We start from the raw sequence: 19354 nt of genomic DNA on the forward strand, positions 1-19354 counted from the left end.
TTGACAGCAGATGCCATGTTGGCCATTCTGCAAGCTGAGCAACAAAGGCCCTGGCTTCCTACTATGTCAGGGCCAAGAGGAGGGGCCTCAAGCTATCCAGTTCTGGGTTCCCCCAGCAAGCCCGTTTGGTTTTCCTACTATGCTATGTCCTCTGATCCAGCCTTTATCAGTAATAAAGGTGACAATCTGGCCTCCATCCATCTTATCCTCTTCTTAATCCCCAGTTGATTCTTTACCCAATGGCAATGGGTGGATCTTAGTAGTTAGGCCCCTCAAATATCTCCAACAATTGTTTCTAAGCATTCATTGAACAGGCCACCCCTGGGTTATGTACATTACAACACTATAAAATGAATTATTCTGTGCTCCATTTTACATGTAAGGAAATGGAAGCTCAGAGAAGTTAAGTGACTTGCCAGAAACCACACAGCAGGTAAAGTGATGAAGCCAGGATCTGAAGTCCAGGCTTCATGACTCAGTGCACTCGAGGTCATCATCAGGGTAGAAGGCCAGGACTCGGATCTATGCAATTAGTCTCCTGACTCCCAGTCCAGTGTTCATGAAGCCAAATGCTCCTCATCCTGAAATAGGGACTGGACAAGGCAGAAGCTGGGAAAGACCTGGGACTTGCAGGAAGAAAGGGGCAGAGGAAGGGAAGGTTTTACACACATCCAGCCCCCAGGGCGACTGCTCTGTCAGCATCTTGACGTCCTGGGGAACCAGGATTCAGTCACAGGGAGAAGGAAGCCTCCCTGAAGGTGGAGGATTTAGGAAGACTTGGCAGGAGTAAGGAGGATCCTGAGCTAGGCTGCCCCAGGAATAGCGGGAGGTGGGCTTTATCCTAGAGTTTACAAGGGTCTTTGAGGCCTTGAAAACCTGCGCCCACTGTGCAGGTAAGACTGCCCGATGTACACCACTGGTCTGAGTCCAGAGAGCTCCACATTCACAGTCATATGTGTCACTACAGGGCAGATGAGGCCCAGAGACGTTACGCAATCGGCCCAAGGTAACACAGCCAGTGGGCAGGCGGCCTGGCCCTGGAAGGAGATGAAGGAGGAATGGTGACTGAGGGTAGGCTCACCGTGGGGCAGGTCCGCAGGCGCCCGGGTGCCGGGGTGGATCCGCACCTGCTCCCACTGGAAGTCGTCGTACTGGGCCTGGCTGTACTCGCAGGGCACCGCTGGGTCACTCGTCTCCTCGAAGGTGCAGCCAGCTGTGAGGGCAGGACCTGCTTAGCCCAGGCTGGAGCGGAGGTGCTGGCCCAAAGGTCTCCTGGGCTACCCTCCAGGTGCCCCCATGGTCCCCTCCTACTCAGGCCCACCCTCCTCCCCTCCGTCTCCTCAAGCCCTCCCCCCACTGCTCCCTCCAACAAAATGCTCCCTCCCCCACCCTCTTCCCCCACCAAGGCCCTCTTTCCATTGTCTCCTCCCCATGCCAAGACCTCCCACATTGCCCACCCCCTCCAGTGGTTCCAAAACCCCCTACAGCTCAACCACGCATTAAAGACCCTCCTCAGCAAAAACTGGTTGTTATTACTCTGTGCGTGTGTGTGTGTTTGTCACTCAGTCATGTCACATGGCTACAGTCCACCAAGTTCCTCTGTTCATGGGATTCTCCATGGCAAGAATACTGGAGTGGTTGCCATTCCCTTCTCCAGGGGGATTGTCCCTACTCAGGGACTGAACCCAGATCTCATGCATTGAAGGCAGAGTCTTTACCATCTGAGCCACCAGGGAAGCATGTTATCACTATTACTATCCTTTAAAGTCTCACGACAACTCATGAGATCAGGACAAGAATTATCCCCATTTTATAGATAAGGAAACTGAGGCCCAAAAAGGCTAAGTGACTCCTTTAAGGTCAATTGGCAGGTCAGTGATAGAGGCGGGGTTTGAACCAAGATCTCCTGACTGATGGTCAGTGTTCAGCATCTTTGCAGAGAGAACAGACAGTGGGCCCCAGGACTGGCAGAATCGATCACCCTAAGCCAGCCTTGATGGCATCTCCTTAAAAATAACAACAATTGATCATGTGACTTACAGCAAGCCCAGCACAATGCTAAATGCTGAGTGTGGAGTCCCGTTCAGGCCTCGGCTTCTGAGTAGGCACCACTACCGTGTTACTTCTACTTGATGAATGAGCTCAAGGGATGCCCACCACCCAAAGTCACCCAGAGGTCTCTGCCTGCAGGAACATGGCAGGCAAAAACACTGTCATGTGAGGTCCAGGCACCAATGACTACAGGAAGCAAATTCCCAAGATTCTGAGCCACTACGCACAGTTTAAATAAGAAGGGGAGGCAGGAAGAGGGGACGGAAATGGATGCTAGTCCTTCGGTTGGTAATGAGGTCCACGAATCTTAGCTGGCTCATCAAAGCCCTGACTTGGACCTAATAAACCTGAGAACACCACTGGTTCAGGAGGTACCTGGTGCTTGCACTCTCCCCTGAGCTGGTGCAGCGGTAAAGAATCCACCTGCCAATGCAGGATGATACAAGAAACTGAGGTTTGATCCCTGGGCCAGGACAATCCCCTGGAGGAGGAAATGGCAACCCACTCCAGTATTCTTGCCTGAAGAATCCCATGGACTGAGGAGCCTGGTGGGCTTGGACTGAGCACATATTGCCACCACTACCAGGGGTAAACTTGGGCATCTGAGACCCAGGAAAATGCCTGGATGAGCGGCCAGGAAGCAAACACAAATCATGCCAGGCCCTATCCAGCCACTGGTACTTCTCCCCACTTGACAGATGAGGCAACTGAGGTTCCAAGGGGTGAAGGAATTTGTTCACAGTATAAGGTGGTAGATAGGTAAGTGGGCTTTGGCATCAGACAGACTTGTGATTGCATCTTGACTCTGCAATGTGCTAGTCCTGTGACCATGACCATTGCTCATCTTCAGCTTCTCCATCCACATGGGGGTTTGTTGAGGAAACACAGGGGTCCACTTAGCATGATGCCGGCACATGCAAGCACTCAGAAGACAGGAGCTCTGCACCTGAGCCACCTGAGTAACAGAAGCAGAATTTGAGTCCATGGTGATTCGAGGCTGAGGTCCACATTCCCCACCAGAAAAACCTTCACTCTGAGAAGGAGCAAATCTGAGCCCCTTCTCAGCCTCAAGGAGAGGAGGGATGAGCAACAGAGAGTAACAGGGATTGAGTGCCGCATGCCAGGCACAGTGGTGAGCAGCTGCACACATGGCAGGTGGCCTGACTTTCAGGAGGCTCTGCTGTGCCCTCTGCAGCAGGGGACCTCTCCAGGTTGTCACAGACCATGTGAAGCAGCCCCTTGAACTGACCCGCAAAAGCCAGGCATGCACAGGCTCACTGCTGTTGGGGGTAGGGGGGCTAACCCTTTCCTCTTCATGGACCCCATCAGGGTGTAAAATAAAGTGGACACAAGGCTGGCACTGAGTGGATGGCACAAAATAATAAAAGCCTCGCTTCAGAGCTGGGGTGGGACCTTCACTGAGCACTTTGCCTCTTTGCATGAAGAACTCTGGTCAGCATGTGCCCTGTAGCCTATGGAAGGTAGGTTTTAACCCCATCTGTGCTGGGGAGGCCTTGGCTCTCCCCCTAGAAAATGACCCATAGCACAGCACAGAGAGAAAACAAGGCCAGTAGAGATGGTCAGGGAGGGCTTCCTGGAGGAGGAGACAGCTGACTCCATTCACCCTGAGCTGAGTCTGTGCCTGAGGGTTTCAGTCAAGGCCTCCCTGAGCCAGATGAATTGCAATAAAGGGAACCCCAAGACCTAGTGCTGCTGGGGTTCAGAAGGACCTGGGGTTCAGGTCCTTCCTGTTCCCTCACAAGTAACAAGGCAGCTGTCCCAGACATGTCACCCGTGGCCCTAGGGCGAGCCTGAGAATGCCAGCCCCCTGGCTTCCTCCCATCCATTCTAAGCCAGGCCAGGCCACGTGAGCTGTCAAGACTCCCAGACTAAGTGATCTGGCCAGAGGGACCCCCAGACTGTCTGACCTTAGCCAGGGTAACCTTCAGACTGCCTGACCCAGGTCAGTGACACCCAAACAGACAGACCTGAGCCAGTGGCCCCATCCAGATGACCACCAGACCATCTGCCTTCGACCAGACTGACTGATCTCAGACCAGCTGACCACAGCCAGAGTGACCCCTGACCGCTATCAAATAATTTCAGCAACTGACCCCACCAGGCTGACTGACCCCAGCTGACTGTCACCACTCGGAGCATCCCCTTCCAGAGGCAGAAGGATTTCTCTCCCTGACCCGTGTCCATCCCCAGTCCTGAGTTTCTGGGCCAGGCCCATTCCAGCCACGGTCCTTAGAGGGTAACAAATCTGGAGAGCCCCACCCTGACCTGGTCCCCAGCTCACCCTGGGATGGGAACAATCTGCCCTCCCAGATCCTGGGAAAAGCCCCCATCACCTCCAGTCTGGATGGCTCAGGAGCTATAAGTCCCAAAGCCAGGTCCCCACCTCTGCTAGAGACCCAGCTCCTGCTGGGGGCCCCCAGCCCAGAGGGAAGAAAATAGATCAGACTTTGCATTAAGAGCAAGAATGGTCAGGAAATCCCTCCCGGCTCCATCGACCCAGACTTGGGCCCAGACATGCACACACACATCAATGCCACCACGAGGGCTGCCACCTGCCACCAGGACCTGCTGTGCCACTATCCCTCAAAGTAACTCACAAGGTAGGTACTATGATTATCCCCATTTTACAGATGGACACCAAGGCACAAGGAGGTGAAGGTGGCTTGCCCAAGGCCACATCTTAAGTCTGAGAAGCTGGGATTTAAGCCATCTATCTTCATTCAAGAAGACTGGCCACATGTGCCAATTCAGTTCCAGTCACAGGACATCCACCCACTGACAATACAAAGCAGGCCCCGGGTTGGCACCAGTAAAGGCACATGGATGCTTAAGACTCTGCTCTGCCTTCAAGGACTTCCTAGTTAGAGTGGAGGTGAGGGAACAAGACAAAACAGAGAAGAGTCAAGGCCACAGTGGTGGGGATGGGGAGGTGGTCAGCGGAGGAAGGTAGGTGCAGGGGGAAGGTTTCCTGTAGGTGGGTGCATCTGAGCAGACCCTGGAAGGATGGGTGTCACTGTGGCCAGCAGAGATGGAGAGAGGCATTTGAGGCAAAGGGACCAGCAGGAGCAAGGGAAAGTAGTGGGTAACACAGTTCATCCAGGACACAGAGAGGAGCCCAGACTGGCCAAAGGAATGGGAGATGAGACTGGTGGGCAGGAGGCTGAGGCCAGATCTAGGAGAGCCGAGTGCCAGAGTGAGAGGTCCGGCCTCATTCTGAGTGGGGAAGACACAATTCGTATTGGAGCAGAGAAGCTCCTGGATTCAGATGAGAGAGGTGATACATCCTATCAGCCAGCGGTCCTCAACCTTTTTGGGACCGGGGACCAGTTTCATGGAAGACAATTTTTCTACAGACAGGGTGGGAGGGTGGGGGCAGCGATGGTTTTGAGATGATTCGAGCACATTTCGTTCATTGTGCACTTTATTTCTATTCTTATTACATCAGCTCCACCTCAGATCATCAGGCGCTAGATCCCGGAGGTTGGGACCCCTGCTATAAGCCATGAGGAGGGCAGAGGGCTTCTCCAGAGGACACTATAGGGTCAGAAGTGGGATAAGTTATCAAGGGGTCTGGAACCACATGTCAGAAACCAGTGAGGAAGGGACCTCAAATGCCCATCCTGGACACAAACAACACACGTCCCAAGCACACCGACAGAAATGCACAATGCACACACGAGTGCATGCACACACACACACACACTTAAATGTTCACACTGTCTTCCCCCAGCCTCATCCACGCTTTGGGGACAGAGTCTCAGCTGGGGACAGGGAGAAAACCAGACCTTTCTGCGGGTACAGCATCTCTGCCAGGGCCTCCCTCAGAGGGTGGGCTGAATCAACCCAGGACCCCCAACAGCTCCCCCAGCCTCAGATCAAACTGGCCCAGCTACATTCCTCAGCTAATCTCCCCAATCTGGCAGGCGGTTGCCTGAGCAACCGTCAGCCACAATTTGGGAAGGGAGGATGATGGTTTGTCCACATCCGGCTGGGCTGTGGATGGGGTGATGTAAGGGGCAAAGCAACCTCTGCAAGAGGAACCAGAGTGTAGGAGGGGGTCTCCACCCCTCCATATGCATGTATTTCCATGCACAGACGTGTGTGTGTGTGTGTGTGTGTGTGTGTGTGTGTGTGTGTGTACACACACATGCACACGCCAGTGAGAGTGATGGCCTGGTGCTGACTTGTGAGCACTCGACTGGGAGGCAGGAGGCCTGGGTCTAATTCCCGCTGAGCCTCTAACTCCCTGTGTGACCTTGGGCAGGTGGCTTGCCCTCTCTGAAGCCCCACTTGCTCACCTATGAAATGAGAATGAAGATCTCAGTGACTTCTAAGGCTGCTCCACCTCTAGAATTCTGATCCCATTTGTGTGAGCATGCATGTGGGTAAGAATAACTTGAGGGCAGAGAGATGCTACGGGGGACAGGTATGTGAGGGGGAGCACGGGTCTCAAAGTGTGCGTCTCCCAGGCAGTGCGCTGTGAAGTCGTGGGTATGTAGGCGTTTGTTTACATGCAGGGGTACAGTCAGCAGCAAGTGTGTGCCTAAGGGGAGGTGAGTGTACGTGGTGGGTAGAGGAGAATGGTGCATGTGTGTGCGTGTGTGCCTGTGCGTGTGGGCACCACAAACATGGAAGCACCAGACTTCCTCCCCACCAGACACGGAATGGTGCTCTGTGCCAACTACGGCTGCCAGCCAGCATCAGTATTTTCCAAAGACCCTAGGTAAACAGAGTCTGTTTGCATGAGATTTGTGTTCCCTTTGGTTTGTCAATAGAACATTCAGTTCCCAAGGGATGGCCCCAGGAGAAACAAAACTCCTCCCGACAGATTACAAATTTAGGGGCTGGCCTCATACCCTACCCCCGGCATAGCCCCAACCCTGGCCTGGGGAACTCAGATACAACCCCAAGGATAACACTGGCTCATGTCATCATCTGAAGCCACACCCCCTTTCTAGGTAGCCCAACACCACCCTGGAACCAACACAGACTCACCCTTGGACGTTCCTGCCCAACCTAGCCCCATCCCACATTCTCCACCCCAACAATAGCTCCATCTCAGGCCTGTCTAACCTCCACCTCCTCCCTTCTTGAGGTCTCTTTTGCCTTTGAACACCATCCCCAAGCCCTGTGTACAGGAGAATACCAACCAAGGCTGGACTTACTGACTGCACAATCCCAGCTGGTTCCCTTTTCTCTATTTTAAATTGAAGGATAACTGCTTTACAAACTCATGTTGGTTTCTGCTGTACAACAATGTGAATCAGCCATAAGTATATATATTACATACGTATTACATATGTATGTATACATCATATGTATTAATACATGCCCTCCCACTTGACTGTGCCTCCCACCCCTCTAGGTCGTCACAGAGCACCGGGCTGACCCCCTGTGTTATACAGCAACTTCCCGCTAGCTATCAATTTTACAAGCAGTAGTTTATATATTTCAATGCTACTCTCTCAGGTCGTTCCACCCTTTCCTTCCTCCACTGTGACCACAAGTCCATCCTCCACATCTGTGTCTCTATTCCTGCCCTGAGGATGGGTTCATCGGTACCATTTTTCTAGATTCCATATATATACATTAATGAGATATTTATTTTTCTCTTTCTGACTTACTTCACTCTGTATAACTGACTCTAGGTTCATCCACCCCAGTTCAACTGACTCAAATTTGTTCCTTTTTATGGCTGACTAATATCCCATTGGGAAAGACCCTGGGAAAGATCGAAGGCAGGAGGAGAAGGGGAAAACAGAGGATGAGATGGTTGGATGGCATCACTGACTCGATGGACATGAGCTTGAGCAAGCTCCGGGAGTTGGTGATAGACAGGAAAGCCTAGCATGCTGCAGTCCATGGGGTCGCAGAGTCAGACACGATTGAGCGACTGAACTGAATATTCCATTTCATATAAATACCACAACTTCTTCTGATCCTGACCAACCCCACCCAGACTCAAAGACCATGATTCCAGTCCAGAAACCTGGCCCAGCCCACTTCACTGCTCTCCTGGCCCATACATACAGATCAATACAGCCAGACCTTGGCTAGGGCTCCCTGGCACTGCTCCCCAGAGCCCTAAATAACTGATGATCAATTAATCAAGGGCAGGGCTGGCAGCAATATGCTTACTTTCTAATCCCACAGCATTCAGCAGAGCTGCAACCAAGAAGATTACCCAGGGCCAGGCCACAGGGTGAGAAAGCTGAGCTTTACCCTCTACAGGAGCCAATACAGAACCCAACAGTGCCAGCATCCTTCCAGCTCTACTAAGAAGAGAAGGAAGTCAGCTACAGCAGAGGAAACTTCAGCCAGACCTACTCCCCAACTCCTGGATCAAAAGCACAGTAAGCCCCAAAATTAACAGCAGGGCTGCCATATTGTTAATGTAAGGGGGAAAAATAAAAGACACTAGCTCCTTGAAAGAAAAACATTGACCAACCTAGACAGCATATTAAAAGCAGAGACATTACTTTGCCAACAAAGATCCATCTAGTCAAAGCTATGGTTTTTTTAGTAGTCATGTATGGATGTGAGAGTTGGACTATAAAGAAAGCTGAGCACTGAAGAATTGATGCTTTTGAACTATGGTTTTGGAGAAGACTCTTGAGAGTCCCTTGGACTGCAAGGAGATCCAACCAGTCAATCCTAAAGGAAATAGGTCCTGAATATTCATTGGAAGGACTGAGGTTGAAGCTGAAACTCCAATGCTTTGGCCACCTGATGCGAAGAACTGACTCATTGGAAAATACCCTGATGCTGGGAAAATTGAAAGCGGGAGGAGAAGGAGATGAGAGAGGATGGATGGCATCACCGACTTGAGGGATATGAGTTTGAGTAAGCTCCGGGAGTTGGTGACGGACAGGGAAGCCTGGCTGCAGTCAATGGGGTCACAAAGAGTAGGACACGACTGAGCAACTGAACTGAACTGAACTGAAGGGGAAGACATGGGGCAAGGCTGGACTCCAGAGGCAAAGGGCTGAAGGGAGGGCTGTTCTGTGCAGAGGTTCAGTGGGCAAAGTGTCCATGGCCCCTGGTAGTGCAGACACCCTGTGTCACATAAAACCACAGTGCAGTCCAGTGCTTAAGACCCCGCACTTCATATGCAGGGGATGTGGGTTCGATCCCTGGTCAGAGAACTAAGACCCCACATGCCACATGGCATGACCAAAATATTTTAAAATAATTTTTTTAAGTGCAGAGTAGAGAAGCAGAGGGCTCTGCACGAACACATGCAGTGCAAAGACCTGGATTTCCAATGGTCCCATGGAGAGAGAGGGCTACGTGAGCCCAGTGCGGGTGTCGGGGTGCAGTGCAGCAGTTCCACACTGCACAGAGGCGGAAGGCAGTTACACAATGCACAGGAACAGAGCCAGGGTGCACAGACCTCACACGGCACCAGACACAGCACAGCAGGACTGGTCGGTGCCATGACGCACTGGAGAGGTGCCCCATCCATTGTGGCCATGACCCAGAGCTGCTCGGAGGCACGGTACACCAGTGAGCAATTAGGGGTACACTGGGCTGGCACTGGGCACCAAGGGATAGGTGTATAGAAGAACACCAAGGGGGTCCACCCAAGCTTCACTAGGCTTGGCACATATTGGCACTCCATGAATCCTCACCAAAAGGATGTCTAGAGGAGGCAGGCTTAACACAGAGATATTTGGCAAAGAGAAGGACATTGTGCAGTGCAGAAGGAACTGCTGGTGCTCCACACAGTCCCAAGGAGCACAGAAAGTGTAGACTCGAGAGCAGGGCGAAAAAGTGGCACCGAAATGGAATGTCGTGAAGACACCGGGTGAAACAGGGAATTCGGTACAAACGCTCTGGATCTTGAAACCCTAGAGCGCACGAACAGGTGAACAGGTACAGTGCAAGGCAGAGGCCCACGACAGTGAAGGTGTGCGGGGCACAGGTGCATCACCAGATGCTTGCAAAGGCAATGCAGGTAAAAACCCACACCAGTCCAGAGCCCTACAAAGTGGCCTCAAGCTGCAGTTTAGCTTCCGACTTCTTGGGCAGCATGCAGTGGGAGCCAGAGGAAACCTGCTGTGAAGCCGCTTGAAGCAAAGACATTGCTCATCTGGGGCTGCCTACAGAATCCCGGGAAGGACACCGGCTGACACCTCATGGTTCTACAGGGAAAGGCCGAAATAACACAGGGGCGGTGTTAGAGCGGCAGTGGTGCAGGCTGCAGGGCTGGGCCAGGAGAAGGCGTACCTCCGGGGCAGCACAGTGGAGCAACGGGACAGAAGTGCTGCGCCAGCAAGGGATGCTGTCCCGGGACAGCAGGACAGGGGACCGCAGACAGGCTGCTCCCGCCCATCCCCGATGCAGTGCAGATGCCCACGGCGACCATGCAGCGCCTACAGAGGCCATGTGACGCAGATGCAGCGTCGTGGTAGCACGCCATCTGTTGGCACAGCGCAGGGGTGCGTCGCCAGGGACCATGCCCGATTCCAGGAGAGTCCACAAGCCCGACACAACACCGTCGTCTGACGGTCACGCAGCACAGAAGACACAGAAGAGAGCCGCAAAGACACAAAAGGCAGCACAACGACAGGACACAGCACAACAGGACATTGCAGACGGAGCGAACAGACACGCACGAAAGTCCACACAGTCAGAGGAGCGTGGAAACGAACAGTGCAGCATGCAGCATAGGGCTGAGATGCAGAGCAGTGCATGGATGAAATCCAGTGGCCTCGCCTTGAGGGGATGAGTCCAGGAGCCCTGGAGAGCACACAGCCAGAGCAGTCCAGGGCCGTGATGCAGGGCAGTTCTTAGCATGAGGTCAAGAGGTGGCACACGCCTCCCATGGTGCTCTGGACAGCAGGGGAGCCCAGACCCCAGAAAACCCTTGCGTCTACAGCTCTGCCAGGCTGGGTTGACCACCCTACAGGTTGGGGGCTGAGGTCCCATCCACCCTGTGGGCTTCCCCCTCTCACATCTCCCATCCCCAGCACGTTCCACCCCAGTGACTCTCCAAGGGCACAGGATGAAGCCACCGCCACCCACAGGGCGGGCAGCCAGAACTGAGCACATGGTCCAGGTATTTCTATCTGAGCAGGGCCCCAGCACACTGGCAGGCGAACAATGAATTCAGATTCTGCTGAAAAGCTTTTGGACAATTAAAGCACATCCCCTGGCCCCCAGCCCAGGGCTGGGCAGTGTGGTGCAGGAGGAGAGAGAGACAGAGAGGGACACCTATTGGACTCGGCCCTGGTACCGAGTGGGTGGGAAGTGGGATGAACAGGGAGGGAAGTGGGCAAAAGGCTTCCCAGACCCACTGAACCTGGATGGCCCCTCCAGCAGCCCCATCCCCCCTCCCAAGCCTGGATTTCATCAGAAGCCAAGAACAAGCTTTTCTGAGCACATAGGATGCTGTACCACATACACACACACTTAATAACAGTTTAGCACACGCAGGGCTTACCACATGCCAGAACCTGTTCTAAACTATACACGTACGTGTATAAAATACATCCTCACTACAGTCCCATGCAGTATGTTTCATTATCATCTCTCCTCTCACAGATGAGAACACTAAAGGGTCAGAGAGGTCAAGCAACTCGCCCAAGGGCTATGTGGCTAGCAGTGGGAGAGCCAGGATCGGAACCTAGATGGTGTGGTTCCCAAGCCACACTTCACCACTACACTCTAGGTACGCACACACACACACACGGAAACACACACATGCACACATCCTGAGCAATGTATGGCCCACCCTCTCAGTTGAGACCCCACCCATCCTGTCCAAATAGGTTTCTGATACTTTCCAGTTGTCACCTTTTGTCCCTCAGCTGTCCCATTTCCCCTTCTAGCCATCCCCCATCTATTTCCCCACCCTCAGTTGCCCCCCCAACACCACCTGTCCCCTCATTCCCAGCTGTCCCCATCCCCCCCAATATAGCTTTATTGCAGGTTATGTCCCATCCCCCATCATGGTTCCCCACCCCACAGCTGTCATTCCATCCCTGGCTGTGATCTTGCCCATCAAATATCTCAACACGCCTTCCCAATTTCCCTCTCCCAATCCTTCCTCCCCTCTACTACGCGTGCACATGTGCGTGCTCAGTAGTCTCAGTCGTGTCCGACTCTTTGTGACCCCATGGACTGTAGCCCACCAGGCTCCTCTGTCCATGGAATTCTCCAGGCAAGAATACTGGAGTGGGTTGCCATGATCCAAGAATACTGGAGTGGGTTGCCAGGGGATCTTCCTGGCCCAGGGATAGAACCCGCATCTCCTGCATCTTCTGCATCGCAGGCGGATTCTTCACCACTGACCCAGCCCTTCCTCCCAGCCTAGTGGGGAAGGAGATGAGAAATGCTGCAGCCCACTGAATCATGTGCACTGTGGGAGAAACCTGGTCAATCGTGCCAGAAAGGGTCTGAGAAGGCTTCCCTGGGGAAGTGACATCAGAGCTGGACTCTGAAAGCTGAGCAAGAAGGCAGGCTTCTAGGAACTGAGGCGGGTGGGAAGGGCGTTCTTGGCAGAAGGCACAGCATGTGCAAAGGTAGAGAGGTGTGAAAGGGCCTGGCGGGTTCTGGGATCAACATTGGCCTGATGAGCCTGGAGCCAAAGGCGGACAGGGAGGAGCGGGGTCAGGGGAGGAGAGCTATAAACACAGAGCAGTCATGGAGAGCAGGGACTGGGTCATACACGGTCTTCTCTGCCACCTCAGGCTTTGGCCCCTGGGCGTTGGAGAGCCTTCAGCTTAGAGCAAGGGAGTGGCAGCATCCTATGTCTGCCTGAGAGGCCATTCAGATCCCAGGATGGTGGAAGCAGGCAGACGGCAGAACGGAGACCAAGGAGGGGGCCACTACAATGGTCCAGGCAGGGAATGAACGGGCTGCAGAGAAGGGGCATGGATTCAGCAAAGCCTTCTTCAGTGGCCACAGAGTGACAGTCCAGCCACTTGGTGAGGTGTCCAGGCCTCACTAAAGATGCTGTAGGCCTTGCACTTCTAGACCAGCACTGTCCCTGGAGTTTTTTGCAGTGATGGAGATGCTCTTGACCAATACACAGCCTGACCAATACAATAGTTACTAGCAAGAGGCGACTCTTGAGGACTCAAAATCTGGGTGGTGAGACTGAGGGACTGAATGTTTATTTAAATTAAAATCTAATAGCCAGGGACTTGCCTAATGGTTCAGTGGTTGAGAATCTGCCTTCCAATGCAGAGGATGTGGGTTCAATCCCTGCTTGGGGAATTATGATTTCACATGCCACGGGGCAACTAAGCCCTGGAGCAACTAGAGAAATCAGCGCAAGGCAACTGGAAAGAACCCTGCAAGCCACGAAACAAAGATCCAGTGTAGACAAAAAATTAGTAATCGAATAGCCACCTGTGAAGGAGTAGCCACCAAACTGGAGAGTACACGTAGAGAACAATTCCACCATTTGATAAAGTTCTAGTGACTATCTATTAAGAAGCAGAACCACAGGGGCTTCCTCCAGAGGGCCCTGGCACTGGGGACTGTCTGAAGATCAGGAGGCCGGCCCCCTGGAAGGCAGCATCACAGGCTGGGTTGGCACAGGCCCAGGCCCTGGTCCACAGTGGAGCAGAACCACAAGGACATTCCCCACCCAAACATGTACACCCCTTTCCTGGAGATGCAGACACCTAAATATACACCTAGACACACTGACCACGGAGCACCTTATAGCCAAGCCCACCAACACCTGGATACTCCAACACAGGCGCACCCCATTGCTGGATACATAGATACCCCAGACCGAGACACATGGGTACCCCCACCCAGGCATCTGGGCAGCCCCACAGCTGGGCACAAGGCAGCTACAGTCCCCCACACCCATTAACCTGAGGACTCCCAGCCACCGGCGTACACCCACCTCCAGATCCAGAGACACTGAGATATTCTTATGTTGACACATCCCGATCCTCCCACAGCCGGGTCCTGGGACACCCATGCCCAGATCCTGAGATGTCACCCACCCAAAGAGCTCTGCACCCAAACTCCAGGGATCTAACACATGGATACCTGGACACCCAGCATCAGGCTCCCCGGGATCAGAGCAGCTGGTTGCCTCCTGACTCGGAATTCAGATCCTGCCACACAGGGTGAACAGATGGCTAGACGACCCCCTCCCTTTCCCCGCTCCGAGAAGCCATACATATGTCCTGTGCCCCAGGCTACAATCATACAATCACAGACACACACACACACCCCATTCTGAGGGTCCAGATGTCAGGGTGACACCTGCACACACCTCCCCCGGCCCCCCGAACCCCACCTGCAGGGTCACCACGGGCAGCAGCACTCCCCGATTCCTGGGTTTCAGGGGCAGCCAGGACAGAGGCTGAGAGGAGGACAGAGGACTGAGGGAACCCCACCCTTCTCCCACAGGGCCCTCCCTCTCCTCCCCAGACCAGACGCTCGCTCAGAGTGACGGTTGGGACTCGGATGCCTCTCACCAACTGCCGAGCCTCCAGGACAAAGAGCTGAGACAGGGGCGACACCAAGCCCTGCTAGCTGCTGGGGGGCGAGGGTGGTTGTGGGAGAGGGGGTGGCGGACAGCAGCGGGGGGGCGGGGGACTCGCAGGCAGAGAGATGACCTCTCCAACTCCCAGTTCCCAGATGACACTCTCTGTGTGGCCTTTGCATACGACACCATTCCCCCCAACAGAATTTTCCAGATTCCTGGAGGGAAACCTACGTCTTCAATCTCTACTTTCAGTGGAGTCGGTGCGCCCCCATCTGGCATCTCCAGCTCAGAACTTGACCCCCTGGACATCACTCATTCTTTCCTGCCTGGTGTATTTATTCAGCAGGAGTGGGCCAAACCTCGTACCTGGCAGTTAAGATTCAAAAGTGAGCTAAACACCCAGTCCCTGTCCCCATTGAGCTCATGGTCTCTAAGGGAGAAAGGAGCAATAAACTGTAATTACAATAATTACAGTGCTGTGAAAAAATCCAATCAACGCCCCCCTCCTCCCTTCTTGGACTAGAAGAGGGAGTAACCAAGGAAGGCTTCAGAGAGGAGGTGATGTCTAAGCTGAAACCTGAAGGAGGAGCAGGAGTTCACACAGTGAGGAGGTGGAGTTAGAGAGCTCTGGGGAGAAAACACAGCTTGTCCAGAGACCCAGAGAGAAGACTGAGGGCAGTGGGCATTTACTGGGTGTTGGGAGGTGGGTTAAACTGGTCAGAGCAAAGGATGCAAGGCAAAGAGCACAAAGCTGATGGGACTGGACAGGCAGGCAGGGGTCAGAGCAGGCAAGAGGACCTGGGGAAGAGATTTAACTGGGAGGTAATGGGGTGAGCTTTCAAAGGGTTTCAAACCAGGATTTCAAATGTGTTTTAGGAAGATCCCTGATACTAAGGAGGGAGGGGTGGAAGGAAGAGGCTGGAGCCTGCCTGCACAGGAAAGATGGGTAAGGATGGTGAGAAGGGGACAGATGAGAGAGATCCTGAGATGGCATGAGGGTCAGGTGCATCAGGATACAGGAGAACAGCTTGGAGGAGGGAAGGGTGTTGAAAGAAAAAGGAGGGCACAAGGCTCCCCCAACAACTCTAGCTAACCCAGTCCTGCATGACCAGCCAGCCCCCACCCTGGCCTGGTTTAGCTGAAGAAAGCAGGGCAGGATGGTGGCCCACCTGGAACAAGCAGGGCATCCACCCTGGGTTTTCCCTGGCACCAGAGCTGGGCAGGAGGCCACCCAGGAGCTCAGCACCCCCCACTCTGGCCACTCTCACGTCTTCCTGCTGAGTCCCTCCCCCATCCCAGGGAGAAGGGCCAGCTGCCCAGACAAGCCTTTATTGCCCAACCTGAAACCACTGGGCAGCCTCTCCCTCATTCCTGCTGTCCACAGCGCCAGCAACCAAAAGGACAAAATGAGCTAGAACGCAACGGAATAAATTACTGCCAGATTTGCATGGCTCAGAGACATCACCACCCACCCTTTGGGGGGAGGGGGGACTCAGGAGGCCCTTTCAGGGAGCTGGGCTGACTCAAACCAGTTCGGGGACGCGGGGAGATCACATCCCTTCTACTCAGGGCTTCTGAATGAAGCTCAACAGTAATAGCTACAGGTGTCAGGAACTGTGGAAGAGAAGTGACTTGCCCAAGGACACAAGGACAGCACGTGGCAGAGGCAAATTTGAACCCAGGTCCCCCTGGCTGCAAATCACAACCTCTGGGGCTCTGTAGCCATCCTCAAAACCGTCTTTTGTTCCCTGGCACTCACAGACAGAGGCTTACTTTACAATCTACCAAGTACCATACACCTTTATCATGAAGCCCATGGGACACAGCAGAAAACCGGGGCCCCAGGAATGGAAGCAACTGGCTCAAGATCTCAGTCCCCAACCTCAGCCTTGGGTAGTCCCTCCTGTTAGAAGAGGGCGGGGGGGGGGGGCGCACATCTGAGGGTTCTCAAAATCAAGGTGATGGAGGTAGGGATGGGAGAGCATGTAGTACCCTCGATTTGATCTCAGAGTGGGGGAGGGGGCAAAGTCGCTGCAGGACAGGGGTAAGTGCTGGGGGAAGATAAGGAGGGAGGTCGCCTTAGGGGTCCTCTCCTGCGCTCAGGGGTCAAAGCTAAAGCTGTGCGCGATGGCCTGGGGCCGCAGGGTCCGGCTGACCTCAGAGTCAGTGGCAGGAGAGGCTGCCGGCGCCCTGGGAGCTCCGCCCGAGAGGCCGGAGCGGGCGGCAGGGCAGCAAATGCGATCGGGAGAGGCCAGTTCTCGGAGACCGGCGGCCTGAAGGAGGCTCCCGGGGGCCGAGGTGGCTCTGCCTGTGTCTAGGCTCGGAAACCCGTCTGGGGCGTCTCCCCGTTACTCGGGCGCCCCGGGTACCAGACTGGAGCCGCCCAACCAGAGGGCGCGGGGATGCTGAGGCCGCCGGGAGGGCACAGGCCACCCCCGCCACAGAAGGGCCATCAGAAGCAACTCCGCAGGAGAGGGCCCCCAGTGTGGCATCCCAGGCCTCCGGGTAGGATGGGGGGTGGGGGAGGCGGGGACAGACACATGAACACACACAGCCGCCGCCGACACACGGTCCACAGCACACACGGACACACAGCCACAGCTCTGGATACACACATTCAGAAACGCGATCACACGTTCAACTTAACACACACACACACACAACACACCTCCAAAAGACTCCACTCTCCGAAACACACTCAGAGAGACAGCGCGGTCACACGGCACCCAGAAGCACCGAGACACACGCTCACACGCGTACACTCACACCCCACCAGCCCGGAGGCCGTAAAAAGTTGCGGAGTCGACGGAGGAGAGGGGGTGTCCCAGGAGACCCCGGCGTCCGCGGCGCCTCCAGCGCGCAACCGGAGGGGGCGCCGTCCGGCCGCCCAGAGCCAGGCCCGGCCCACCCGGACGCACCCCCCCCACCCCGCCCCGCCGCCTGGGTGCAGCCGCGGCCCGGTCCCCGCACGATCGCCCGGCCGCACGGCCCTCCCCTCCCGCCGGCCCCGGCGCGCCCCGCAGCCCCCCGCGGCCGCCCCCACCCCGCGCTGGGCCCTCCGGGCCCCGACCCCGGCGCCCCGCAGACCCGGCGCCGTCTCGGATCCTCCACCAGCCAACGCCGCGCTGAACTTGCGAAACAACAAACAGCCCGACATGTCGGAGTCGGCGGCCGCCGGGCCCCCATCCCTCGCTGCCAAGCCTCAGGCCCGGCCCGACCGGGGAGGCAACGGGGCGCCGCCAGGACAACTTGTTCCGGGGCCCGTGCGCCCCACGCGCACACCCGAGGGACACACACACAACACAACCTGCACCGCCCCCTCGGGCGGCCCCGGCCTGGGGCACACACTCAAGCCGTGGCCCAGGCGAGGACCACACTCGCAACATTCCTGGACACGCAGCCAGCTTGCACGAACACACTCACATCCGCTCCAGACACGCTCCTACACACGCATTCCCGGCACACTCGGCATTCACTGGGACCCACGCAGCCCCCGGCGGAGCACACCGCCGGCCCCAGACACACGTACACATCGCGCACACGGCGCGCGGACACACTCGTTCCGGACCCGTTCCCACGCCTTCACACACGTACACGGATCTCACAAGCACACACATCGCACACACGTCCTCTGCTCCCCACGCGGGCAGAATCCACAGAGCACTCTTTGCCACACGCAGAACAAAAACACACAAGCCATTCTCGGACACACAACAAACAACACTCCAGGCTAGGGTACACACAAATGCCCAAAAATGCAACACAGCAGCAGAGGCAACTCCTGCCACACAACCGAACTCGGATGGACACACAACAGACATACAATCCTACTTGGCCCCACACACACACTACACAGAGGCAGACACGACACTCGGCGCACACCCCATGCCTTTATGCACACAACATTCACCCCAACATACTCGTGGACACACAACACACACAGCACCTTTTCTTGCACATCTCTCAGGACACATTCGCAGGCACACAACCCCCTGAGCACACGATCGCACATCCAACACTCAAGACACACCGGGAGCAAGCTCGCCACGTCCGGTCATCCAACACTCCCACTTTCTTTCGAGATACGCCACCGGCGCCGGGGCTCGGCGGGGCAAACTGGGTCCGACCGACGCGCGCTTACCTGCCGGAGTCTCGGTCTCGGGTGCGCAGAGCTGGAAGGTGAGCGCCAGGAAGAGAGCCTGGGCGCGGGCCATGGTGCGCCGCCGCCTGCCCCGGGGCCCGGCGCGGGGGGGCGCCGCCGCCGGAGCCCGAGCCGAGCCCGAGGCGAGCCAGAGCCGGAGCGAAGCGGCGCGGCGCCGAGCGGGACTGGCGCCGAGTCCAGAGCGGGAGCCCAAGCAAGCGGGGCGCTGACGTCAGGCTCGGCCGCGCGTTCCTCGGTCTCGAGGCGCCCCCTACTGGCAGCCGCGCGCTCCCCTGCCCAGTCCGGTCGCCGGCGGCCCTGAAGCGCCCCGCCCCCACTCCCGGCCCCCTGCCTGGCGGTCCCGGGCTGGGCCTGGATTCCCAGCCGCCTCACTGGCACCGACGTGCTTAGGTGAGCAGATCCACTCCTCTGCTCATTGCTCGCGCCTAGCTCGCACACAGCTCTCCCGGACAGAGACCCAGGGACACAGAGCCTCTCGGTCCTACCCAATACTTGAATCCCCTTTACCTCGATCCCTTTCAGTGCGCATCCACACTTATCTCCAAGGACAGGGAGCTCATCACCTACCAAGGGCAGGTGATGGGGTCTTGGAAACGCTAGCTTTTAGAATTGTTCGTAGTATTCCTTTCAGTTAAGTTCAGTTCAGTCGCTTAATCGTG

General features: G+C 55.6%; 1 protein-coding gene across 2 annotated transcripts in view; it reads right to left on the reverse strand.

The window, feature by feature from the left end:
• Nucleotides 1-18856, reverse strand: part of PTPRU (protein tyrosine phosphatase receptor type U) — an 89200-nt gene extending 70344 nt beyond the window's left edge. For both annotated transcript variants that reach the window (XM_055573901.1, XM_055573902.1), the window contains exons 1-2: nt 18675-18856; nt 1082-1213 (exon numbers count right to left, since the gene is read on the reverse strand). In XM_055573901.1, the coding sequence (XP_055429876.1) occupies nt 1082-1213; nt 18675-18747 (205 nt within the window). In that variant the 5' untranslated portion in view covers nt 18748-18856. The remainder of the gene's footprint in view (nt 1-1081; nt 1214-18674) is intronic.
• Between the last annotated feature and the right edge of the window lie 498 nt (nt 18857-19354).

This window comes from Bubalus kerabau, chromosome 3 (genome assembly GCF_029407905.1).
Source record: "Bubalus kerabau isolate K-KA32 ecotype Philippines breed swamp buffalo chromosome 3, PCC_UOA_SB_1v2, whole genome shotgun sequence".
Classification (NCBI taxonomy): domain Eukaryota; kingdom Metazoa; phylum Chordata; class Mammalia; order Artiodactyla; family Bovidae; genus Bubalus; species Bubalus kerabau.